We start from the raw sequence: 12,885 nt of genomic DNA, 5'->3' as shown, positions 1-12,885 counted from the left end.
CTAATAGGGTCATGTGTCGCCAACCTGTTCCTCCTGCTTATCCTGCTTATCCTTTAAGCTTTAAGGACCATGTCTTCTGTACACTGCTACCCATCTCGACTCTAAAATTTTATTAATGTTATATTATATTTCAAATCTAAAAATTATTAATTATTAGTATTTATTTTATAAATTATATTAGTACCATTTTTTATGACAAGAATACCTTTAATTGAGTTTATGATAAAAATTCAAGGTTTTAATCTCTAGGTACATATATGAGACCAATCCAATATGGATGCATATATTCAGATGTTACATTTTGTAGTAAATTGTCTCATTAGTTATTATTTATAAATATTTATATTTAAATAAAATATTTTTATATGTTTTAATTTAGGAAAAAATTCTTAATATTGTCCTCAAAATAAAAGCCACAAATTAAATGGCAACCACATACTCCCTTCAGCTGCCATATTTTCTTTGACTTCAAAATAGGACTAAACACGGGTCAAGTCGGGTCAGGTTTCCCAAAACCCAAACCTGAACCCAAAATCGAACCGTAAGACCCAACTTTGACCCTTTCAACCCCATCCTTACCCTTTCCGAAAACCCAACTTAAACCTGGCTCATCCTTGCCCTATCCCCGTAAACTCGACCCATCTTTGAGCCACTGCCGACCCATTTCAACTCTGTTTTATATCCCGTTTTTGCTTCGGGTCAGACTCGGGTCAAGTTTGGAAAAACCCATCTCTAGCCCAAAACTCGGTAGGTTTTTTCCGAACCTGGGGGCTTCGGATCGGGTCGGGTTTGGTTCATTGTAAAACTCGACCCGATGCTGTACCTATGAAAGGTAAAACCAATGAGTCATTTAGAAGATAAAAAGGTCAATTATGTCATTCTAAAAAACTTCAATTTTAAGAGCTTGCACTATCATGTCACCTACCGTTTTCTTCGCCATCCGTCCTTCACCAACACTTACCGGGAAAAAGCGGAGCCGCGGCCGTCGTCTCCAGCGCCGGTGGCCGCCGTTCGTTTAGAATATCTGCTGTTTGATTTGTTCTTTGCTTTCTTCGCTTCTTTGCTTTCTGAAGCCAAGAACTCTTCCTAGTGAAAACCCTAGATCAGATAAAACTTGGACAGGCTAATGAAGCGGAACTACTTGTCCCTTCCAATTATCGTCGTTCTGTCGGCGATCGGATTTCTCTACTACACGACCGTCTTCGTCGTTATCGATGAATGGTTAGGTCTCAGCACCTCTCCGGGAGTCATGAATGCTGTCGTTTTTACCTTCTTGGTTATTATGTCGACTGTTACGTACGGTATCGCTATCGTACGGGATCCAGGTCATGTTCCGGCTTCGTTCATGCCCGATATTGAAGACGCTGAAAGCCCTGTTCACGAGATCAAGCGGAAAGTGAGTATGTTTCCCTTGCAGTTATTTTTTATTAAGGATTTTCTAATTGGGATTTCGAGGATAAGTATTGCATTTCGGAGCGGGGTGGGACTTTTCTGAAGACAGAATGCCAATGAGTGTCTTTGGGATTTTTTGGACAGGAAGTGAACGGTCCTTATCCTCTCCATTTTATTACTGAAGAGATCTGTGGCGTTAGGTAGTTTGTGATCTAAAGTGGGTCATGATCAATCCGTTGAACGCTCTCTCCTCCAAAAATACATCATTATCATGAATGGAATACAGTCTTTGAAATCTTCTGTCATTTGCTCTTGTTATTAGGTAATAAGATAGTTAAGAGTTTTAGGCTTTCAGTTAGTTAAAAACTTAAAGGTATAGACTATTTTTTTTACTGAAATTTATACTCTGTTCTTTGTGGTTCGTCTTTAATCTCTTTTCTTTTTTCCCAATTAACTTTTGGTCTTGCATTGTCTGAATCAAATGTTATTGCTTCCCAAATTTTGTCATACCCCTCATGCCCGTATATTCTCTTTGTACACTCATTTCATCCTTCCGCACTGGCACCTAAAAGAGTTTGTGAGCTAATCTAAAACAGAACTAAGAAAATGGGTGGAATGAGGTACTTTGAAGCATATTTGAGCCTTTCCAGAACATGAGAACTCCTTCAAAGTTCAAACAGCACTTGAAACTACTATTTCTTTCTAATTTTGATATTATTGTTGCTCAGTTCAAGGGATGTTGATTATTATTGTAGTTTGGGTTGCCTACGTTGCATTCCTAAAGGGGTTTATTGTGGCAATTATATTTACTGACACTGGCACTATCAATGGGATAATTAAGAACTCTTGGAATTTTACTGGGTGTATGCCTTTCACCCAAATAAAAAATGGATCGGAACAATGCCATCAAGGGGGCCACAATTAATGCACTTCTATTTTCTGGAATGGGGTAATAGAATTAGCATTAATCCTTTTATTTTTTCCTAAGATGGAAAGAGAGGAATTTTCCAAGTTGTTTAAATATGAATTCAACTCTATTCATCCTAATTTAGAAAGATAAGTGTACTTTTGGTTTTACATACATTCTTTTGAATGTTACCACCACCTATATCTCTTGAGTGCAGGTGTAGTGTTCCTTCATTGTGTTGGTTTGAGAATAATTATTAGATAGAAAGCTTTGTGGATTCTAGTAAATACTATCTTAATTTCTTTTGTCATCCATAGAGAAAATTTCTCATAGGCAAAAATGACAACCAACTAATTGTTTTTACTTCCTTAACCAATGATCTCTATATTGTTTAATGGAATTGTTCTCAATTTGAGATGAAGGTTAACAGTGATTTTTACTAGTTTGCAGTTATCTGTTGGTTAGGGCATTGGGGCTATGCTGCTAGTCACATGTCAACCTACATACCCATGATAGACTTGCTTTACCTGGATATTTTGAGTTGTGAAGGAGTGACATGTATCTGGTTTTTGGATGCAACTTGAATTAACTATGTTTTGGTTTGACCGACTCATATAGTAGCTAGTTTATTCCTATGTTTAGTATCACTTAAATAACCTGACTGCTCCATTAACCTAGACATTTTCATACACCGGCAAATTAAATATGTCTTGCTCTTTTTGTAGTTATTTGTATGTATGGTTTACCGTCTCTGCTATGTAAAACTCATAAAAAATTTAGAACTATAGTGAAAAAGTATATCCACGTAGAGGCTTTGTGCAACCTGGACACAAAGTACAAGGTTTCCAGCTTGAGTCAACCATTTGCCTTGAGATGCAGTGCCATTAGCGTCAGATATAGCTATCTAAGTTTGTTTGTTTTTTTTTTTTTTGAGAAGGCTAAGTTTTTCTAACTGATGGATCCAAGCGTGGACACCTCATTTTTTTCTTTTGAAAGTGAAAAAGTCTTAAATTCTGTGGGTTGGGCCTTACCTTAGTGGCCATATTTGGGGAGGGGGCGGGGGGTCACTCTTTAAGTTATAGAGTATAATTTTTTTTCTTCGGAAAAGTATAATCATCATTTTTTTTTATTACACTTCACACACTACACCATTTTTCGTAGTGAGACTTGAACCCAAGACCTAACACTAAAACCCTCCCATGTGGACATTGAGCTTTGACATGGGATATTGAATTTGTGATGGAGCATCGAACAACTGTTAAATTTTTGCTGAGACTTCTAATAGCTCAATGTTGTTTTAATATTTATTTTGTGTGTTCAATCAGAATTAAAACCATTAGTAGAGCTGAGCTAAGAGCAAGAAGAGTAAAATATAAGTGGATGTAAAAAAAACAGGGAAGAGACAAAATTGCCAAAACACACACAAGAAAACTACAAAATATTCACTATGGATGTGAATTTCTGCTGTTACGTTGTTGACACATCTAGAATTGTGCCGCCAAGTGATAGTCAAGGGTTTGCAAATATCCTTGATTTTATTAAAGTACATCAAGAACCTCCCAAGGGACTTCTCTTCCCCAAGGAACACGTTATAACCACTATCAAGTTTCCAATCATGGTAAGTCAGAAGATAAATGATCTTGAAAAAGCATGAGGCCCTAAAGGATTGTCCTTATGGATGCAAAATGAATTCACACTATCAAATAGGAGCATAGAAAAAAAGGAGGCATCTCCCAGTTGGATCTACCTGTTAGTTGGGGCTCTTAGGTACCCATGGGGCTGACATTAAAGTTTAAGCCATCTCTCTTAGGGAGGAAGCCGAGCCACCAGATTCTCAATATGATGGGGGATGAAGTGAACTATATAACCTTCTATTTTATTTGGAAGATGGAACTAGGAAGATGGGAGTTTTCATGATGTTTGGTTGCCCAAACTAGTATACAATGCATAATTGTTTCATTGATTCCTTCCAAAGTTCTTTGTTTGATTTAACAAATTTTATTATTTGTGCTCTTTCCATATATTCTATGTGATGGAGGCAATAGTAATCTTCAAAAAACCTTATATATGATTGAAGGTAAGAGTATCTCAAGGGAGAAGAAGAGAAAAATGCCAAAAGAGATAAAAATTGGGTTGAGTTCTGAATTTCCTCACCCATTCCTTCTATTATTTATTAGGATTATAATTATGTGAAAATGACTTAGTTACACCTCTTAACCATTAAGCATACCCTCTTACAACTTAAAACATATGTCTGTCACTTAACTCGCACATTATTACTGAAACTACCTTACGCCAAAGCAAAACATTAAAAATAAACATTTAGGAAGACTACCCTTGGATCATATCATTCTACGCTCCTTTAATGGAATGTTGTCCTCAAGGTTCAAAGTTTGGATAGCGTGCCAAAAAGTTGTCTTCTAATCCTCAAGTGGCCTCACTATAGAGGGAGGAAGTAGCTCTTTGCATGAGCACTTTTGTCTGTAGTCCATCATGTTGGTGAACTTGCCACTGCTTAAAGATATCCAGTGAGATGTGGGGGAGCAGTTAGAGCTCCCTAGAAAAGGAAGAAGAGCGGCTAGAGCTGAGAAAATTCCATCCAGAACTCCTCCAAATGGAGCTGAGGAAAATTGAATCGCTGTCAGTGACAATGGTCTTAGACATGCTGTGAAGCTTTGCTATGCGTTGCATAAGAAGTTCAACCACCCTTCTAGCTGAAAAGGGATGCTTTAATGCACAAAAAATGATCCTATTGACTCAAAACAGTCCACAATCATAATTATAACTGTATCTCCCTGAGATGAAGGCCATCCACTATTCTTTGATATATCGTTCCATATATGCTGGCAAATAGCCAACAGCTGTAAGAGACTGGCTAGTGGAGAAGCGTCATATTTGGATCTTGGACACCCATCATAACCAGCCACAAAATTTTGGTCGGCAGATTTAAGTCCCTTCCAACAGAATACCACCTTGACCTGGTGGTATATTTGAGCAAATTTTTTGTATCTATCAACGAGAACTTGAGCTGGTTGACCTTTATATAGCCATCCAACAACATAGTGCCTGTAATGAAAATCTCATCTCTGGCTAAAGGACTGATGCCCCAAAACAAACTTTTTGTCACTAATTGATGTATAAATCCTTAGCTCATGTAGCCACTGAAGTAGCATGCAACTCCACTAATATATTTTGAATAAGCTCTCTATTTGAGGGAACTAGTATGTAAAGAATAAGGGAGTTAGCAGTGGAATATGCATTGGTTAACAACTCCCCTTGCCTATGAGAATCCAATAGTTGGGAAGCCTTGACATTTGACATAGGCTGCTTAAATATCCTGGTATAAAATATAAGTTGGTGAGGATATAAGAGCTTAATGGAAAGAATCATACTGATGGGATAGAGCATCTACCACTGAATTGTCATCTCCTTTCTCATACACAATGCCATAGGCAAACCGGAGCCATTGTGTTATTTATTGATGTTTAATCGGGTTTGCTGTCCGCTGTTGAAGGAGATATTGGAGTGAAACATGATCAATACAGATCTGAAATTGCTTGCCCTTTGTGATATTTAGCTTGTCTTCTGACTTCCTGGAAAATTAGATGGTGTCCAACAATTTAGTGGGATCGAATAGCCATACTTCAGCAGCTAAGTCTGCTTTCAGCCCATTAATAAAATATCCTAGTAACGTTTTCTCTTGCCAATCCACCTTGTTTTCTAACTTCTCGAATTTCGCTTGGTATGCCTTAATTGTAGTAGTTTGGCGTGGCTTGGGTAAGGTGGCATCACACTAATTGCTTGAATTGATGTAGTCCAATCAAGTCCAACGAGCGAGTGTACCATATGAACCATGTTAGGCGTCTTCTTCCTAATGGAATGAAGCTAGTGACACCTTTTTCTCTCTAGGAGTTTCACTAAATGCCAAGAACAGTTTAGCCTTGTAGACCCACTCTGTGGGGTTGTCCTTCGACTTGTAACAGGAGAAAATCGATTTGAGTTGTTTGTGGCTGAACGCTAGGGTGTTGTGAAAGCCTTGAATTGCTTTGCAAGATCTGACACTCCCCTCCTTGGTGGTAGCTCACATCTAGGCAGTCCTTGAAGGGGTGCACTGCCCTCAAATTGTTGCTCCTTCTTTGCTGAGAGTTGCTGGAGCATTTACATCAGCACCTGCAAGTGACTTTGGATCCCCATGACTTTCTCATACACTTTGTTCCCTTGAGCTACAATTTCATCCAATCGATGGGCGATTGCATCCACCTGGGTAGTCAATACAATAATCTTCTCCTTGTTCGTTTCTTGTGCCATTGATAACGTAGGTGTGGAAGACAAGAGCAAGGAAAAGTCTAGGGTTCAGCAAAACTTGCAGCTCTTCGATGAAAAGCAACAAAGAACTCTTCTCTTGAAATCACAACTCTCCCTTTTTACACTGCAGTGGATCTGAGGAATTGAGCCCTGCTCTTATACCAAGGTGTTGTGTTCCTTCGGTTAGAGAGCAACTTGGGGCTAGCAAGTAGGTGGTCTAAGAGAGGTAAGGATATCTCAAAGGAGAAGAAGAGAAGAACGCCAAAAGATATAAAAATTGGGTCGAGTTCTTAATTCCCCTTGCCCATTCCTTCTTCTATTATTTATTGGGATTACAATATTGTCAAAATGACTTAATTATTCCTCTTAACTACAACCCATACCCCCTTACAAGTTAAACACATTCCATTTCTTAACTCACATATCATTACTGAAACTATCCTACATCAAAGAAAAACACTTTATAGTAAACATTAAGGAAGCTTACCCTTGAATCATATCAATTTGTAGAGGGAATGGGCACTGCAGCAAAAGATGACTTACTGGTTTAGTATGACTATTGCAAACTTTACAATTTTTGTCATTGGTTGTATTTTCTTTTCTGCCATAAGAGTTGTCTGTTATTGCAGACTACAGGAAATGGTGACCTTCTGGAGGAATTTGATGTGCTGAAGTAAGCCTTCAATAAGATCATGCTGAGGTTGTAGCCAGAATTGTGAGAATATTGTGATGCAATTGTGTATGACCCAAAAAGGTCATGCTTCCATATCATCATGGCCATCCCCCATCCCCACACATATGTGGCATCTAATGTTTCATTGCCACATCCTTGGGGCCTCTGGGTAGAAAAAAACAATAGGTGGTTCCATAGCAAGGAATTCACTATTGAGGAGGTCTTTAGCAGGATTTTAAGTGCCATCATTGCTTGGGTCAGTAGCAGAGATGAATTTTTCAGTCTATGTGGGGATTCTCTTTGAGAGAATTGGAAGTTAATTGCTCAAATGTTCTCGAAATAAAGTCACCTTGCCTAAATGGACCCCCTCCCCAGGGATTGATTAAACTCCATTACCATGGATGTTCTCTTGGTAACCCAGGATCAACTAGGTTTGGGGGTTATTCTTGAACCATGAGGGTGTTACTCTTGACCTATGTTGAGCTTCAAGCCCTTAATTGCAGCCTCCTCACTGTTATAGAAAGTTTTGGTGGCAGCTTATGGATTGAAGGTGATTCCAATATTGTTATTGGATTGTCCTCCTAGAATTCATACCCTCTTGGCACCACTAGCTGTGTTTTCATGAAAATATAGACGTGTCCTCTCAACTTGTTTGTATTTGGCACCATATTTTGAGATCAGCCAATTCGTTGGCTGACTCAACTAAACAAAGGGTTTCCTTTCAATCTCTCATTGTAATGGGACCCATCTTGTTTTGCTTGTTGTAATTTTGTTCTTTGGCTGTGTAATAAAACTCGCTTTTCTAAAAAAACAGAGAGTAGTTCTCTGCTTCAAAAGCCTCAATATCTGATAAAGCCCTTATTTGATGTATCTTTAACAATGATATTTTTGGTCCCTAGCAACCAAATGGATATGGGGGAATATCCTTGCCGCTATCTCTTGAATCCATGAGTCATATCAGGAAGAAGTAAGGTTATGACTTTGAACGTGGATAAGTCATCCATCATAGGGTGGTGACAAACTTTGTAGATACATTTTGAAATGCTAGACACATGGTTGGGGAGACAGGGTGGAGGCAGCCAAAATTTATTATCATATATATATATATATTTTCAATGATCTTTTTCCACATGCAGTCTCTATGACTCCTATCAAGTTCATATTTCTAATGTCTTTAATGTGCCTTGTCCGCATAAACTTTTTGGTTTGCATACCTCCTTCCATCTTATCAAGTGGTACTTGAAGTTGGCTGAGGTACCCCTCTTGAGAATCTTCTTTCAAAAGCTTCAGTATTGTATTTCACCACAGAAGAGAAAAATCAAATGTTATACAATTTTATCAGTAGATATGTATGCAAAGAACTTATGTGCTAGCAATAATTAGGCTGTCGACCATTAGTCCCATGGGTTATGATGAATAAGAACCTTCAGAGGATTTCTCGTTTTCAATTGGTTCAATTTTCATGGTCTTTCCCTAAAATATTTATATCTTTGCTTAGGATGTTTGGATGCCCATCACTAGAAGGCTTCACATGAGCTTGTGCTTCTTGGCCGCTTTCATTGATTTTCTTAATTAATGTTGTTGTGTGGGAATAGTCCCATATAAGTCTCTTAAGTGCCTAGTCCTTTTAGGATAGAACTGGACTCAATCGAATAATGGTATAAAAATAGGATGCTTGCTTGGGCCTTTGCCTAGTTTGTGCTCTGTGTGTTGTCATGTCTCAGATCCATTTTGGGGTTGTTGAGTAAGAATAGTCCCATATTGATTAATGTTAAGAAGTGTTGTTGGTTTATGAAGTTGAACATTAGATCTCCTAAGTAGGGAGTCATTTTGGGATGGAACCTAGCTCAATCCAACAAATGCATTTTTGGACTTTTCTGGACTTTGGAAAAATATTATGGCCTGTATCTTTGTGGTCCCTTTGAACACAAGGACTAAGAGGAACCATAAATTTTTCCCCAGAAACCACTTCCCTGGGGAAAGTCAATGAATAAGTGATGCACCAAATACTTTCATGGGTGAGTTTGCTGAAGGAATTTCAAGACTGTAGAAGTTCTTTTTTTTCCCTTTTTTAAAAATGACTGCAGAAGTTCATTGGTTCAGAGATTTTATGGGGAATGCCAAATATTCATGTTATACATCTCAATATGTCTGTTCTAGGTTTCCTCTTCCACGGGCTTCATTAAGCTTATTTTGATTGGAGTTACTAGGGTGACCGGGCTTTTGGGATGGGCGGTATATTCCACTTGCTCAACAGATCCATTCTTCTCTCTTACCTGGTCTTAGGCATTGCTGATTCAACTGAAATGGGGTTGATTGGCTAAGAATCTTTAAATATTCTTGGGCCCTTCTGAAGTGGATGGATTCTTGATAGTGGTTATCAGATGCTGCAAGAAATGTTTAGATTTCTTTCTCTGCTTCATATTTATGGAGATTCAAGACATTCGGGTTGCAAATTTCTTACTGTTGTTGCTCGGGCTCTGCCCTGATATTACTCTCTCTCTCTCTTTCTGCAATGTTGATTCACATTCACAAACACTACTCACTGAAGCTCTGGTGAGTCCCCCCACCCTGATGTGGCCATTGAGCTAAAGGCCCAGTCCTCTGATATAACTTTTATTTGGAGATTTTCATTGTTTGCTAATTGCTGGTTGCAGCCATTGCATTACTGCTGGTATTCTCATTCTCTTGCTTCTATAAAATTCTTACTTTTCAAAAAATAAAATAAAAATGATAAGAAAGCTCTATGCTTTTTTTGTATGAACATTGAAAGATCATTTGAGATCAAATGGAGTTTCTATGAATGGAATTTCTCTGGAGAATATGGTTTCCATAATGGCAATTTTCTGGCAGGGAGGTGACTTGAGATACTGTCAGAAGTGTGCACACTATAAACCTCCTCGTGCACATCATTGCCGTGTTTGCAAAAGGTGCGTCTTGAGGATGGTATGTATGAACAAACCTTTTTGCTGTTCTAATTTTTTTTTTTTAGCCAGTCTGAAAGTACTCTTTTAACATTTTCTGTATGCAGGATCATCATTGTGTTTGGATAAATAACTGTGTGGGCCACGCTAACTATAAGATTTTCTTTGTCTTTGTGTTGTATGCTGTAACAGCTTGTATCTATGCCATGGTACACCTTTTTTTACCTTGGTTAAGTTTCCTACCTATGACAAGAAATTTACAGGCCGCTCAAAGTATTTATGATGATCTTTTTTCAGGTTTTGCTTGTGGGTAGTGCTGCTTATGATGGTCATAGGGATAATGAGCAGAGTGAAGGATCATTCAAAACTTCTTTCGTGAGTTTTTGTTTTTTGTTTTTTTTTCTTTTACTTTTCTTGAATGTTGGCTTACACACATAAGCTACAGCTTTTCCCCTGGTGAGACATGAATCTAAGACCTCACACTTGAAACCCCCAATTGATTCAAATGTCCAATCCATTTTCCTTTGGGAGTTATTTGGGTTACTTCTGATTGTTATATTTAAATAACACCATTTTGAATGGCAAGTTTGTCCACTAGGTCTTGGTCTTGAAAAAAGTGTTGATTTTATCTAGGATGCCTAGATGCAAGACTGAGACCCCTCATTGAAAGGTCCTGATGGCCTAAAAATTCAATTTAATAGGGTCAATGCGATTATTTATTCCAGTAAATTTTGCAGATCATTTGTGCAGTTCTACTTGTTCCTTTGACTCTAGCATTAAGTATTCTCCTAGGATGGCACATATATCTCACTCTGCACAACAAGACAACAATAGAGGTATTGTGCCCTTCAACTTTATCATTCGTCCCTTAGCAGTAGTTCTGCACAAAAATTTGATGCTATGGTGGACCTTACAGTATCATGAAGGAGTGAGGGCAATGTGGCTGGCTGAAAAAGTAGGAAATATTTATCGGCACCCGTACGATCTTGGTGCCTATGAAAACCTTGTCACGGTAAGATGAAAAAAAGCTGGATGCATAATCTGTTTCTACTTTTGAGTTTCCTTCATGTGAAATATTATTTTCATCTTCAGGTGCTGGGTCCCTCTATTTTATGCTGGATATGTCCTACATCAAGGCATATTGGCTCTGGTATTCGATACCGCACATCCTATGACAACACAGTAACAGTATCTTCAATCCCAAGATGACACTTGATGCAGGGAGTCACTGTATAGCTGAAATGTTCTGAATGCCATACAAAGTCGGGGAAGGGATGTCAATAGAGAAGCCACCCACCATGTACATTACTGACTCAGGTACTGTATTTTCAAAAGCCACTGAGGGATTAGTGGAGCTATCATACACGAACTAGGTTTCATTTTCTGCTTCAGAGATCGAAAGGTTTTATGATTCAAACCCATCTTTGTAGGAAGACATTCTTTTGTATCTTTGATTGGAGTATTGAAGAAGAAAGCTGTTTAGAATTTGCCTCATAGAAGGGGTTATGTATGAATAAACCATTTGTTTTCTTTTGGAAAAGGAATTTTTTTTTTTTTTTTTTTTTGGGCTGGTGTTGTGGTTGTGATGTTGTATACAAAAATGAGGGGATCTTCAGAGCAAGACAACTAATACAGTCAAATATATCCGATTTCAAGGTTAATACCAAAATGGGCTACACTGATACAGAATAAGAAGGTATTTCGAATTCCAATTCATTGAAAAGTTAAAAGACATGGTTTCTCAGAAAATTCAAAGAGAAGATGTAGCGACGAAGGGAGGAGTGGCCAATCAACTGAAGGACACCAACGAGGAAGTCTACTAACGAGTTCAAGAAATGAAAAGAAAAGAATCTGTTTTTTTCTTTTTCAGTTTGTATGTGTATCCAAACAAAAGAAATTATATTTGTTTTTTTATTTTTTCTCTCAGCTTTTTATAGGTATCCAAACAAGAGAAAGAAAACCTCATTTCTTTTCTCTCTACTTTCTATGTTTCAAACCATATCGTCGTTCAGGAAATGGATTTAATATATTTCCACTCAAACGTGGGGCAAGGCGTGGTAAGGTGGGGAGAAAGCCTTCCCCTGCCATTGCAGGTTACGAGAGACTCCTTTGTGGCTTGTGCAAGCGGGGGAGCTTCTCTTGTTGTTGTTCTCTTCACAGGAGTCCTTGCAGGCAATAAGTGGCCTCCTGCCATGATTGCAAGTAGCAAGGAGGCATAATCCCATTGAGGTCTACCTTTAAAGGCAGATATGTAATTTTAATGGAAGCACTCTTATAAAGTTTAATGAGAAGGACATGCCCAGATGGAGAGTCCTAATTCCTCTCAAGCAGGTTTTCTCTTATTCTTCTTCCTTCTTCTTTCCCTTTTTTACAAATAACCTTGGTCAAGAAACTTGTGTGCTTGAAAAAGAAATTTTAATTGACATGCTTTGATTTATCTTGTTCTCGCATTTGGTGTTAGTGATGACAACTTCATGTGCACTGGAAAACAGTTTCCAGTGTTAGTGCCCCAACATGAGAAAAACATAAAAAACAAGAGAATCTCTAAACTTTTACAATACACTTAATTACAATATAATCTTTAAACTCCAAATTAGGTAAAACAACCATTATTACTACACGAATAAATTATTTAATGTATAATTAAATATATTAATATATTTATTAATTGAATTAGATATATT

At 37.9% G+C, this 12,885-nt stretch overlaps 1 protein-coding gene across 2 annotated transcripts; it reads left to right on the top strand.

The window, feature by feature from the left end:
* Nucleotides 1–944: 944 nt before the first annotated feature.
* Nucleotides 945–11,766, top strand: LOC137966511 (probable protein S-acyltransferase 16). 2 transcript variants are annotated; one of them, XM_068813150.1, is made up of 7 exons: nt 945–1,396; nt 10,131–10,223; nt 10,309–10,410; nt 10,499–10,576; nt 10,939–11,037; nt 11,118–11,213; nt 11,294–11,766. In XM_068813150.1, the coding sequence occupies exons 1-7, from the start codon at nt 1,127–1,129 to the stop codon at nt 11,408–11,410; spliced, it is 855 nt and encodes a 284-aa protein (XP_068669251.1). In that variant the 5' UTR covers nt 945–1,126; the 3' UTR covers nt 11,411–11,766. The 2 variants fall into 2 exon arrangements, with proteins under 2 accessions (XP_068669251.1, XP_068669252.1); XM_068813151.1 differs by lacking the exon at nt 10,309–10,410.
* Nucleotides 11,767–12,885: the final 1,119 nt, after the last annotated feature.

Source organism: Aristolochia californica, unplaced genomic scaffold (assembly GCF_029961685.1).
Source record: "Aristolochia californica isolate CCGP_79_NKW_82.1479 unplaced genomic scaffold, dmAriCali1.0.hap1 SCAF_5, whole genome shotgun sequence".
Classification (NCBI taxonomy): Eukaryota; Viridiplantae; Streptophyta; class Magnoliopsida; order Piperales; family Aristolochiaceae; genus Aristolochia; species Aristolochia californica.
The sequence above is the reverse complement of the archived record's forward strand: the minus strand, read 5'-3'. Positions and strand labels throughout refer to the sequence as shown.